Source organism: Myotis yumanensis, unplaced genomic scaffold (genome assembly GCF_028538775.1).
Source record: "Myotis yumanensis isolate MYYU_CA2020_CCGP unplaced genomic scaffold, mMyoYum1.0.hap1 SCAF_2, whole genome shotgun sequence".
In the NCBI taxonomy this organism is placed as follows: Eukaryota; Metazoa; Chordata; class Mammalia; order Chiroptera; family Vespertilionidae; genus Myotis; species Myotis yumanensis.
In genome coordinates, this window is record NW_027223753.1 from 71927340 (window position 1) to 71941248 (window position 13909).

At 46.9% G+C, this 13909-nt stretch overlaps 1 protein-coding gene across 4 annotated transcripts in view; it reads right to left on the reverse strand.

Annotated features, from left to right (window-relative positions):
* BCAR3 (BCAR3 adaptor protein, NSP family member) overlaps positions 1 to 11477 on the reverse strand; it is a 105924-nt gene extending 94447 nt beyond the window's left edge. Inside the window, exons 1-2 of one of the 4 annotated variants that reach the window (XM_070405624.1) lie at positions 11379 to 11477; positions 1746 to 2068 (exon numbers count right to left, since the gene is read on the reverse strand). In XM_070405624.1, coding sequence (XP_070261725.1) covers positions 1746 to 2062 — 317 coding nt within the window. In that variant the 5' untranslated portion in view covers positions 2063 to 2068; positions 11379 to 11477. Of the gene's footprint in view, positions 1 to 1745; positions 2069 to 3850; positions 3878 to 10342; positions 10646 to 11378 lie in introns of those variants that run through there. The other 3 variants (XM_070405625.1, XM_070405626.1, XM_070405628.1) reach the window with 3 other exon arrangements.
* Between the last annotated feature and the right edge of the window lie 2432 nt (positions 11478 to 13909).

Here is a 13909-nt window from a genome sequence, read left to right on the forward strand (position 1 = left end):
CCACACCAGCTTCATTTAGGGCAGTGGTTCTCAACCTTGGCTACACATTAGAATCACCTAGGCCCAGAAATCAGGATTTTAAAAAGATTCCCAGGTGATTCTAATGTGCAGCCATGGTTGAGAACCACTGATTTAGGGTTTCTCAAATATCCCGAACTTGTCCCCCTGATCTTTGCACTTGTTCTCCCTGTGCCTGGGACAGCCAGCCACTGGTTCTCCATACTATCTCCTCTCATCATGCAGGTCTTAGCTTAAATATCACCTTCTCAGAGACCTGTGCCTATAAAACAGACACAACCCCAATCAATCTCCAGCATATGCCTCTCTTTCCTCTATAACACTTACTATAATCTGCAATGTACTGCTTACTTAATTGTATTTATTATCTGGGTCTTTCACTAGAATATGGGCTCTGGGAGGAAACTGTTTCAGATGTCTCATAGCTATCCCGTTAGTTCACATATTTCTCCACTGTGTAGAAGGGCAAGAGCAGATTACCGAAATGTTTTGACTGCTAGAATGTCTTCAATGTTGGACTATCCCTTCAGTTAGATACCCAGGGGAGCTGGGCAGAGTTTTCCAGGTGAAGCACAGGTACTTATAAAATCAGAGTGCTGTAATGAATGTAGGTACTCAATATACAGATATTGAACAAATCAATGAGGCAGGATCAAAGTGGCCTTCTTTGCTACAGGATTGGACAGAAGGAGAGACACCAGGAAATATAGGAGAAGAAACCACTCCCCGTCTTTGCCCGCTAGCATCACAGATTGCTTATCTTCCAACAGGAAAGGGTGTGCAGTTTCCAAATGAGCTCTGAACGAACAGAAACCAATCACAGCCAGGCCGCTTACAAACCCAGAGAAGCCTTTACATCGTAAGGCTTATTTACCCACATCCCGATGGAAGGAGGGAGAAATAAATTCTACTGTATTCTGTAGCTGACCTGATGATGGGTCCACACAAAATTTTATTTCATCAAGTTACAACTAAATACAAGGAGACACAGGTCCTAATTTATAGACATCCTGGCATCTCTTTAGCATTGGATGGATGTAGTTTAGAATCTGATGTTATAATAAAAAAACAGCACACCAAACTTCTGCTTCTTTTTGAAAGACTCAATGATTTAGAAAGTTGGCTTTGAAAATACTCTCAAATATTAGATCATATTAAAAGTGGTTCATTTGCCTGGCAGGTGTGGCTCAGTGGTTGAACACTGACCTATGAACCAGGAGGTCACTGTGCGATTCCCTGTCAGGGCACATGCCCGGGTTGCCGGCTTAATCCCCCATAGGGGCTATGTAGGAGGCAGCCAATCAGTGATTCTCATCGTTGATGTTTCTGTCTCTCTCTCCCTCTCCCTTCCTCTCTGAAATCAATAAAAATATATATTTTTTAAATGGTTCATTTTAGGTGTTATCATTTTTAGTATTATGATTACATATATTTTAAAGTAAGTCCTTATCTCTGAAAGACACATACCAAAATATTCACAGATAAAAATAAAATGAGGTCTGAGATTTGTTTCAAAATAATACCAGAGGAAGGAAAGTGGGTGGGGAAACAGACAGAGCAGAGCTGGCCATGAGTAGATAACTGCTGAAGCTGGGTGATGGGCCCATGGAAGCTCATTAAACTATGTGCTCTCCTTTGTACATGTTTGACATTTCCCCTTATAAGATGACTTTTTAAAAAAGCTATTTAAGACAAGTCATTTTCCCTCATGAAATGTAAGAAGTTACCTGGAGGTGAAGACTTCGCCTTTCCAGTCCTGCCGTGGGTGCTCCTGGATGATGTCCTGGGTCAGAGGTGTGTTCTGCCGTGGGGATTTGGAATGGGGCAGGGTGCCCGCGTGACTGAAGCTATCACAGGACCTGATGGGAGGAGGGCCTTTCTTCTTCCGTGGAAGGGTGCCGTGTATAGACACGTCCTGATAGGCATCTGTGCGGTGATCGGCGAGAGGAGACTTGCTGCTCAGAAGGTCCATGGACGAGGCCAGGGGAAACTGGTGATTCACCGACATGTTTCTGGGAAGGCTCGCGAATTTCCCCGCAGCCATGATTCTCTAAAGGGAAATGAAAGGAGTGAAGGTATAAATTTAAGATAATCCCAAGAACTGGCTTCCCGCTGATGAGAGGAAATGGAAATATACCACGTAACACAAGAAAATGTCCAGGGCATTACAAGACAAACACTGAATGGCACTACTAGTGAAATTTAATACAAACAGGAAGTTTACTCATGTCCTTTTTTGATATCACAGAGGAATTCTCCTGGGTTGGCAGCAGGTCGGCCAATGGAAAAGGGCAAACACACTTCAGAGACTCTGGAGGCACATGAGCTGTTTTATTATTTCAGGTGACTGAAGCTGGTGGAAATGCATGACTAACGAAAAGATTATTGAGGAGAGACTCAAGGTTTCAGTGACAAGTGCATTACAGAAAATGTTGTAGATCCATTGGATAATGAGCTCACGTTTTCCTACCACCCTGGACACGATAAGAACAGGCGGAGATTGTTGGAATTCCTCAGCTGCTGGAACTCCTTCAGTGCCAGACCAGCCCCTCAGTTGTGCTACCCACAGCAACGGGGCAATTTTTCTGTCAGCGACCTGGTGCTTATAAATAAATCAATGTGCTCTAATTAACGAAGACAGGCCAGGGTCAGGGGTCAGGAGATGGGCCACTCCTCCCTACATCAGTGGGCTCAGCTGCAGAGGGAAGCCACTGAGGTGGGGGCTCCATGTACACTGTCCCCCAGGGAGAGGGGTCAGGAACCCGCCTGCCACCAGCAGGGTTAAGCAATGAGCATGGGTGTCTGCACAGTCAGGGAAGAGTGGGAAGGGAAGAGAAAAATAAAAAGGGGGGTATGGAAAGAAAAGGAAAATGATACCGGAGGTTATATGCAAAAGCAGCCCTGACAACTGTTCCCAGCTTTGACCACTAGTAAAAATGTTCACCCTGAGAGAGTCAGCACCCCCAACGCCCCCAAAACAAACAATGGTTTCGACCTAAGCCAAATTATGGGACATTTTTAAAGCCGACGTTTGAGGAAAGGAAACACAGGCCTGAATGAAAATTAGGGCCAGTCCCTAGAGACCTAAGGACACAGACTGTGTCCCATTAGCCATGCCATCAGATGGGTGTGGACGACAGCAGCAGGGCTAAGCCCGATGCACGGGCCTCTGCAAGGCTGGTCAGCAGAGCATCCCTTGCTCTGCAGTCTCCTCTCGAATCCGGGAGCCCCCGCTCCGCACAGACAGCTCTTCCCACAGCTCTGAGTGAACATCGTCACTTAATAGAACCTCTGCAGAGTCAGTACCACAAAGGAATTGGGGGTTTGGGACACGGCTTGATGACAACCAAGAACACAGCCCTCCAGAATCTCATCATATCAGTGCAAGAGATAAAGGGTCAGACTGTGCAAAGAAGACAACTGACAACAAAAACACAGGATCCACGGCTTCTGCGTGCAACAGAGAGAAGCACGTGCGTGTTTGGGGCTGTGGAAGGAGACCCCTCACTCAATCCATGTAATCCTAACCCTGGCCTCGGTTCTTTGCTAAACCTGGTAATTCTGGGGCTTGTCTGCTCCATGTCTAACTAGGACCACACACAAGGCCTGGCTCATAGCGGGTGCAGAACAATAGAATGGTGCGGGCCCTTCCCGTGGGGGCCCCGCCCGGGGCTGACTGGTGCCTGGCACACTGTCAGCACTTGCTCAACATTAATCATCATTATTAAAAAAGAAACCAAACTCCCTAGCCCTCCCTGCCTGACCACCAGTGACGTAAGCTGACAAGGATTCCCTCACCCTACACACAGACCCCACAGCTGTGAACGCTCACCTGTCGGAGCTATCAGCGCCTTCTTTCTCCAGACAGGCCTGCATCATGTCAAAGAGCCTTGTGGGGAGGCCCAAGCACCCACAGAACCTCTGTGTGCAAAGGGCCACGCTGTCGGCCAACTCTATTTCCAGGCTAGTGTGATGGGCAAAAGCTGCCCTGGCTCCGGTGTTCCTGGCAGCCTGCTTCCTCTCTGCCTACCCAAGACCCATCTAGATTTCAAGATTGGGCCAAAGTGTTCTAGAATGCCCCACACTACGTTTATTCTCGGCTACAGAGGGATATTAACACCTGCCCTTTCTGCTTTCAATTCAACAAACATGTAAGTGCCTACTCCTTATAAGATACTCAGTGATGCCGAACCGGTTTGGCTCAGTGGATAGAGCGTTGGCCTGCGGACTCAGGGGTCCCAGGTTCGATTCCGGTCAAGGGCATGTACCTTGGTTGCGGGCACATCCCCACTGGGGGGCGTGCAGGAGGCAGCTGATTGATGTTTCTCTCTCATCGATGTTTCTGGCTCTCTATCCCTCTCCCTTCTTCTCTGTAAAAAATCAATAAAATATATTAAAAAATAAAAAAAGATACTCAGTGAAACAAAGAGTCGTAAGCCTCAGTCCCTGAGAGAGAATAATATAGGGACATCAACAGGGACTCATCAATAGGGGCCCTTAACACACTGAAGGGAAAAACAGTTACTTTTTTATTAAATTAATTGGGAGACATTGGTTAGTAAAATTATATACTTTTCATTTCTATGATACATCATCTGTATATTAAATTGAGTATTTACCACCCAAAGTCAAATCTTCTCTGGTCACCATATATTTGACCCCCTTTACCGTTCCCGTACCCATTGGTAACCACCATACTATTGTCTGTGTCTATGAGTTTTTGTTTGTTTGTCCATTTGTTGCTTTCTGTTTTATTTTAAACAATTTTTCTTGATTTCAGAGAGGAAGGAAGAGGGAGAGAGATAAAAACATTGATGAGAGAGATCATTGATCGACTGCCTCCTGCATGGCCTCTACTGGGGATCAAGCCCCCAACCTGGGCATGTGCCCTAACCTGGAATTGAACTGTGACCTCCTGGTTCATAGGTCAAAGCTCAACCACTGAGCCACACTGGCTGGACTATTGCTTTCTGTTTTATATCCCACATAGGAATGAAATCATATGAAGAACAATTAATTCTGATGAAAGGATTCAAGGAGGATCTCAGAAAGGACCTCACTGAAGAGGAAGGACTTTGAAAGGTGGAAAATTGTAAGGAAAAGCCTTCCAAGCGGATGCTATAAGGGCAGATGCAGAGGCAGGAAGTGCCCCACAGGCTGAGGAAACTGCCAGTCGTGTGGTGGCACTGGAGCGGAGAGGACGAGAAGCATCTTCTGGAACAAGCACAGCTTAGGGCCAGATGTTGATTCTCAAAGGCTTTGTCAAGGTGTCTGGACTTGACAGTAAGTTCTGGGGAAGATCTAGGAGGGAAGGACAGATTCCAGCCTGTGGCTGGTAACTCTGACGGAGGGGAGAGGAGGGAGGCAGAGAGGTCAGTCCAGCTGCTGGCAACAAGCCAGCAAGGAACAATGAAGAACTTGGCCTGGGGCAGTGGCCAGGGGAAGGGAAAAGAGGGGCAGAGTGAAGAGCTGGGAGCTCAAGGCCTCTGGCTGGGGGTCCACAGCCATGGAATGATGGTGCAGTGCTGTCACACACCAAGGAAGAAGGGGCCCCCGCAGGAAGGTGGGTAACAGGCGCACCACTGGAGCTGCTCTGTATGAGGTCCCAGTAGGACAGTTTGGTCAAGGAGGGTAGATACTGGCATGTGCAGTTAGGAGCCAGGATAGCATGTAGATTTTTAAGAGTCATCAACATAAAGGGAATATTTAAACCAGAGAGTAGATCCCTTAGCTTGTTATTATCAGATGTGATAACAGGTGTGAAAGTACCTCTTAAACTCAGGAACCATACAATATCCATGAATTACATCCCTTCTCTCTCTCCCCGTGGCTGCTTCAAGCCTGTAAGGACCAAAGCAAGGAATGAGTTCTGAAACCGTACAGTGGTGGTCCTTAACCTAGCTGCACATTAAGAAGCCTCCAGAAAGCTTTTAAAATCCCAACACCCTGCTGTGAACCAGACCAGTGGAATCAGAATCTCAGTGGTAGGGCCCTGGCAGCAGTCTCCCTCCATATTGTCTGACGTGGAGGCAGGGTTGACAGTCACTGGATAAGTGAGTCTCTTGGGTACAGAGCAACTTATACTCAGATTTTTTTTTTTTTACCCGGATGACAGAGGAGAATGACAATGAGGAAGTAGCATTCAGTCAACAGAAACATTCATTCATTCTTCTATTTAACACTCATTTATGTGGTGAGCACTGTGCTGGGTGTGGAGACAGCATCAACTATCCTCATGAGGTTACTACTCCATGGAGGAAGCAATGACCATTGTTGGTGATCCCCAGTGCTGTGGGGGCACATAGGGTGGGGACCGGGCTCTAGCGGCCCTGGAAAAGCTTCCGGGAGGAAGGGATGCTGACCTGAGGGTGTAAAGCAGAGGTTAACAACTGGAAGGAGATCATCCAAGTTGAAGTTTCCAGAGTTCTCAGCTGCAGACAAATTGAAAAATCACAGGCCAAGCTCTCCTTCACAACTCCCTGCCTCTAAATTGGAACTCTTCCCCATTAAAATACAGCCTTGTCCTGTGTCTAGTCACTTGGAAAGACTGGCTCAACCCTGGGCCCTGTGTCAAGTTTGAATCAGTCCAATGGTGGGGGAGGTGGGCCCAGCCGGGAAACATAGCCTTGAAAATAAAACAAAATAAAAGTGGGGCAGGGGATGTATGGGTGGGAGATGCTCATTTGCAACCTTTGGGTTGCTCTATTTCTTACTTGAGCTTTATTTACTTTTAATTTTTCCAGACTCCAGGAACCCAGGGGGAAATCCAAGGGATGGAAGTGCATGGTGTGTACTTTGAATCTAGGTTCAAGGTTGAGTACTTTCCGTTTTGACAGAGAAGCCACTTACCACATCTGACCACTAGGCAGAATCTCAGTGTGTTATATGTAGATGGGCTCTCAGAGAATCAAGCCCCTTCCTTTTTCCAGATAAGCAAATAAATGTTCACTCATTCAATATATATTCTCTGAAGTTTTACAATGTACCAAGGCTGAGAATACAATAAACTAGACAAGGTACTGCTCTTACAGAGCCTACTGTGATGGGGAAGTCCAACCAACACAGATAAGAAAACAAACTAGGTCATATCCCAGTCACAAGGGCACTAAAGAACGCAAAACAGGGTGAAATGATAGAATATCCTGGCTGGGGATGGGTAGCTATTTCAGATTAGGATGGTCTGGAAAGGCCTCTCTGAAAAGGAATAATGACATGAAACTTGAAAGAAAAGAAAAGAAGAGAGAGAGAGAGAGAGAGAGAGAGAGAGAGAGAGAGAGAACACCAATGAAGGGAAGAGCAGAATGGAGTTGCAGGCGGGGATTCTGCAAATGTGAAGGCATGCGGTGGGAACACGTGGTTGGAAGAGCACTGAGGAGGCTAAAGTCAAGTCTCCAGCCTCTGGCTCCATGTTTTCTCCACTTGGAGATGTTTCTGTCTTGATGTTTCTAGTCATGTTTCTATGTGCTTCTTATAGCCCATTTGATTTTTAAAAATCAAACATGGTCTGACTTAGAACCTAGGCTTGCTTTCGAGTCAGACACTCAAATCCCTATTCTGCCACTGCCTACTAGCTGTATAGCCTGGGACAAGCTACTCAGCTTCTCTGAGTTTCTCATTTGTAAAAATGAATTAACAATAACTATTTCATGGGGTTGTTGTGAAAAGTAAATGTGGTCATGTATGGAAAGCCCAGACACAGAGCAAGCACTCAATAAATAGCAGGTCTCCTCCAGGCAGGGCAGGGACCATGTCTGCCTTGCTTGTGATGGTATCTCTAGTACAATGAGAGTTCACAAACGAAGCCACCACTTCTGGGGAAGCCTGGGCAGGACGGATGAGGAGGGAAATATTTTAACCTGAAGCAATAGATGGAAACACACCAAACCAAGCAGGACGTAGACCAGTGATGGTGAACCTATGACACGCGCGTAGGGGTGACACGCGAACTCATTTTTCTGGTTGATTTTTCTTTGTTAAATGGCATTTAAATATATAAAATAAATATCAAAAATAGAAATCTTTGTTTTACTATGGTTGCAAAGATCAAGAAATTTCTATATGTGACACGGCACCAGAGTTAAGTTAGGGTTTTTCAAAATGCTGACACGCTGAGCTCAAAAGGTTCGCCATCACTGACGTAGACAGACAGACACACACATACACACACACACACACACACACACAGGCACACCAAGCGAGCGAGCATGCAGTCTTTAAAAGAAAAGCCCAGGTGAGACTTTGGCCACCAGACTTCAGCTCTCTCCATTGTGCAAGTAACCGGACATAGTGTCCTGACACAGCCTGATGCTAGATCTTGAGATTTAGTCATGCACCATATAATGACAGTTCAGCCAGTGATGGGCCACATACATCATAGTGTTCCCATAAGATTATAATGGAGCTAAAAAATCCCTATCGCCCAGTGATGTCGTAGCCATCATCATGCAACACGTTACTCACATGCTTATGTTGATCCCGTGTAAACAGACCTACTGTTCTGCCAGTCATATAAAAGTCTAGAACACACAATTATGTGCTACAATGTTAAAGTGTACTCTTCCCACTTATTAAAAACCTAAATTTGCTGTAAAACAGTATACCATGTTACACCAGCATAGCCTATACATCTCGTGCTTACTCAGTCTCTTGATTACATCATCTTCTCGTGCGCTGGGTTTAATCTTGTGTTGTTTTACAAATTTAGTGTCGCCTAAGTGTACAGTGTTTTTAAATCAACAGTTGTGTACAGTAATGTCCTAAGCCTTCACATTCACTCACCAGTCACTCACTGGCTCGCCCAGAACAACTTCAGTCCTGCAAGCTCCATTCATGGCAAGGACAGGGCACTTCCATGAAAGGCGGATCATTTTTTATACTGTATTTTTACTGTACCTTTCCTCTGTTTAGATACATAAATACTTAACTTTTTGTTACAATTGCCTATAGTATTCGGGACAGTAACATGCTGTATAGGTTTGTAGTCTAGGAGCAATAGGCTATACTATACAGCCAAGGTGTAATGTAGGCTATACCATATAGGTTTGTGTAAGTGCATTATATGATGTTCCCACAATGATAAAATCATCTAACAGTGCATTTCCCAGAACGCATCCCTGTCAGGTGGTGCATGACTATACAAAGGTCAAACACTCTATATCTTGATATGAAAATGAGACGCATGTGAATGTTCAAAGAGCTGAAATCTCAGTAGGGACATGAGCAAGCCTGACAAGCTCCCAACCTATCTGGCTGTGCTTTGAAATACTTGTAAATAGCAGCCTGACTCACTTGCTTTACCACAATGTGTCAAAGAAACTGATGATCACATGGAATCAAGGCAGAGAGAAGCAGCTCACATACTTGGATTTTTCTATTTTACTCTATGAGAGAATTCCAAGTCAAACTCATAGATGGTCATCTGATATGGGCTTTAAGAAATATATATATATATATTTAATTCTTACCTGAGAATATTTTTCCATTGCTTTTTCAGAGAGAGTGGAAGGGATGGAGAGAGAAAAACATAGATGTGAGAGAGACATATCAACTGGTTGCCTCCTGCAGGTGCCCCCACGAGGGGCAGGGAGCGAACCCGTAACCCAGATACATGCCCTTGGCTGGGAATCGAACCAGACCCTTTGGTGCGTGGGCCGACACTCTAACCCCTGAGCACACTGGCCAGGACCAGAATTGTGTATATTTTAAACTCTGGAAATGAAACTGCCTTCCACTGCCTTATTATGACCTTGGCAGAGAATTTACAATTTGGATATGTACTTTTATATCTTCTCTGCAGAGTCAGAGGAGATGGAACGGCACAGATAAAGGGCTTAGCCACCTGAGAGGAAGTTTGCTGGGGCTTAAATATTACAAGTATGCTTTTATTTTTGAAGTAAACTCAATGAAGTCCAGCCAAATGATTGAAGTATGAATAATTCTCCCCTGGATTGTATTTCAAGCACCACAGCACAGGATTTACATGATAAGGTTAGGATTAGCACTGGACAAGCAGTCCTTTCTGTATGAACTGGGGGAGATCAAGATCTTGGTTAGTCATCCTGGAAATGTCAGGCTTAGCAGCAGTTCGGAGCACGTTGCAGTGAGGGTGGGGGAGCCCTTGGCCTGGCAAGTTATTTACTTTATGTACCACATACCCCCTTACCACCGCGTGCCCCGTGGCTTCTCCTGATCTACTGGGAGCCCTTTCCCACCTCAGACCCCGCTCTGCTGAGCCCAGCCCCCAGCACAGAGGACTCCCCCTCCCCTCCCCCATCTCTCCCAGCCCTTGGCAACACGCAGGGAGATTATTCCCTCTCAAACTGACCTTCCCTCCGCCAGTGTATTTTCCTTGGGGAGATCTGCGTAGCCTTGGAAGATAAGAGTCAAGGTTTAAAAGAATCTCTGAATGGCTCGTTTTTTCTCTCTGCTGATGACTTCAGGTGAAAGCAGACACAAGCGCTGGTCTTTCCCCTTCGCACCTTGCTTCAGTCGAGTTAACACCAAAAACAGACTTTTCCACCTCCCCCAAGTCCCAGCCACGACCCGCCGCGATCCCCACGGAGCAGGCGCCTCCCCAGCTGCCTCCCGGCTCACTGGATCTCTCCCAGACGAGTGGCTACACCTGATCAAACTTTTAAAGTGGTGGCAGCCTAAGCCCGAAAGGAGAGACAGTTTGAGATAGGAACCTCCTTCCTGTAGCTCCCACCGTCATCCCCTCCCTTCCCCGCCTTCGCCTTCACCTCCCCTCCCCTCCCCTCTCCTCCCTCCCCTCGCTGCTCCGACGCAGAGGGAGCAACACAACCAACTATTCATTCTTTCTCAACAAAGGGAGGTAGGGAGGGAGGGAGATGTTGTCAACAGTTACACGGCAGGCTCCTTCGCTTTCTTTGCAAACTTTCCAGGAGATTAGTGGAGAAACTCGCCTCCTCCGAGCCAGCGCTCCCAGCGGAGCCCCCGGGCCCCGCGTCCCCTGACCCCCGCCGGCCTCAGGGCAGAGAGGGACGGGACGGGGAGGGGCGGCTGGCCGAGCAGCCGGGAAAGGCTTGGTCCCAGCGCCCGGGAAGATGCCCCAGAAGAGCCAAGAGCAGAGATGCTCGCCTCCCGCCGCGGGCCACTTGGCGAATCCCAGCCGGTTCAGAGGCCCCCGAGGGCGCAAGTCCCGTCCCCACTACAGCCACTCCCGGCCCCGGACGCCAGCGCAGCCGGGGGGTCGGGAGTGAGGTGCGGTGGGAGCGCCGGCTGCTTTCCCCGCTGCCGAAACTTTCCCAACACACTTCCCAGCCCGTCCTCCTTGGGAGAAACAAGGCACCCCAGGAGGGGCGGCACCCCGCGAGGCGCAGCGGGACGCGCAGCGGACTCACCTCCCCGCGCGCGCTGGGCGCCCGTGTCTCCCGCAGGGACTCAGCCGCTCCGCACCGCGGGCCCCGCGCCGCGACTGCTCCCGGAGCGGGGGTCGCTCATGGTCCGCGGTGCGCGCCCGCCCAGAAGCCCGCGCCGCTCGCCCGTGCCCGGCGCTGCGGCTCCGGCTCCGGCTCCGGCTCCGGCTCGCGCTCCCGCCGCGGCAGCTGCAGGCGCGGCTCTGAGCCAGCGCGCTCGGCCCTCAACTGGTGATTTGAGGCTTCGCGGCCCCACCCCGCCGCGCCGGTCGGCGTAGCCGGGCCCCTGGCGGAACCCCCTGCGACTTTTACATGCGGTGACCTCGCCTTGCACTCCTCTGCCGGGAATTTTTAGAGTTTAGCTCTCCCGCTATTCCCCCCAGAAGCCAGTCCTCAAGTGTAGAGAGACCACTTCCTCACTGTACCCCTCCGGGTAGACAGCCCCGCCTAACTCACTCCTCCCCCTTCCCCGCGTTATTTAATTACCCAGCAGATCGGCTTTGTTCGACTGCAGACACCTGGCTGGCTTGCAGTTGAAAAGCCTTTGATGGGATAAAGATCCAGGTAACCACAAATAAGCAAGCCATGAGAGCAGGCAAATCCATCACACCCGCCTGGATATGTGGAAAGCTAGGTGGGAGGTAGAAGTGGTACTAGGTGGCTTGGTGGGGTGAAAAATTAGAGCCAGCTGGAGGACTTCCATATCAGACACCAACACCTATCATAAAGCTATTGAAATAGTAATTGGCAACAAGAATATACTCTCTGACCAATAGAACAGAGAGTTCACCCACTTCTAGGGCTATATGCCAAGAAACTAGAAACACCAATCAGGAAGGATATATGCACCCCTATGATCATAGCAGCACAATTTACAATAGCTAAGATTTGGAAACAACCTAAGTGCCCATCAGCAGATGAGTAGATTAGAGAACAGTGGTACATCTACACAATGGAATATTATGCTGCTATAAAAAAGAAGGAACTTTTACCATTTGCAACAGCATGGATGGAACTGGAGAGCATTATGCTAAGCGAAATAGTCAGTCAGAGAAAGATAAATATCACATGATCTCACTCATATGTGGGATATAATGATCAACATAATTTGATGAACAAGAATAGATCCAGAGACAAATGGCAGGGGAGGACGGGGGTGGTTACAGAGCAACCGAAGGACTTGTATGCATGCATATTAGCGTAACCAATGGACACAGGCACTGGGGTGGTGGGGGCTTGCCGAGGATGGGAATAGCTGGGGGGGAAGGTGGGGGGGGGAATTCAAGCAGGGGAAAAGGAGACATATGTAAAACTTTAGACAATAAATAAAATTAAGAGTTTGTTTTTTAAAAAAAGAACAGAGTTCAGAAACAGATCTACATTTTGTGTCCTTGATGTATGTCAAAGATGCTGTTGTGATGCATTGGGAAAGGATGGTCTATCTTTTCAGTAAATGATGTTGGATCAACTAGAACGCCCACATGGAGGAAAAAGGAGAAGCTCGACCCCTACCGCATACCGTACCAAAAAATCAATTCCAGATGGATTTCAAATCTACATGTAAAAGGGAAAACAATGAAACGATCCAAAATAAATATAAAAAAATATCTTCATGACCTTGAGGTAGGCAAAGACTTTTAAAGCACAAATAGTACTAACTATAAAGGAAAAAAAAAAACAGATCATTGGACAACATTTAGATTAAGAACTCCTGTTCATCAAGACTCCATCAGTGAAAAGGCAAGCCACCAAGTGAGAAAAGATAATTGCAACATATATCCAAAACAGAACTTGTATGCAGAATATATAAAGAACACTTACAAATCAGCAAGAACAAGGCAGAAAGTCCAATTGAAATTGCCAGAATATTTCAACAGGCATTTCTCAAGAGGAAGAAGTTGGATTTTTTTAAAAAGCCAACAAAGATATGAAAAAGTCCCCAATTATCAATCATCCCAGAAATGCACATTTAAGTTACAATGTGCTTTCACGCACCAAACTGGCTAAAATTTAGAGAACTTGCATAACACTTTAGAAACCTGCTTTGCATTATCTACTAATACCAAATTAACAGGTAGCCTGTGACTCTAGAGCAGTGGTTCTCAACCTGTGGGTCGCGACCCCTTTGGTGGTCGAACGACCTTTTCAGAGGGGTCGCCTAAGACCATCCTGCATATCAGATATTTACATTATGATTCATAACAGTAGCAACATTACAGTTATGAAGTAGCAATGAAAATAATTTTATGGTTGGGAGTCACAACATGAGCAACTATATTTAAAGGGCCAGAAGGTTGAGAACCACTGCTCTATAGTAACAATTCCATCCCTAGGTATATACCCAATAGAGATGTATGCACATATTCTCCAAAAGACATGTTCAAAAATGTTTATAGCACCTCTCTTTGTAACAGCCCAAAAGAAAGAACCTAAATGTCCATCTACAGAAGAGAAATAAGTTGTGTGGAATACTATCCTATATAATAAAAGGGTAATATACAAATTGACCCTAACAG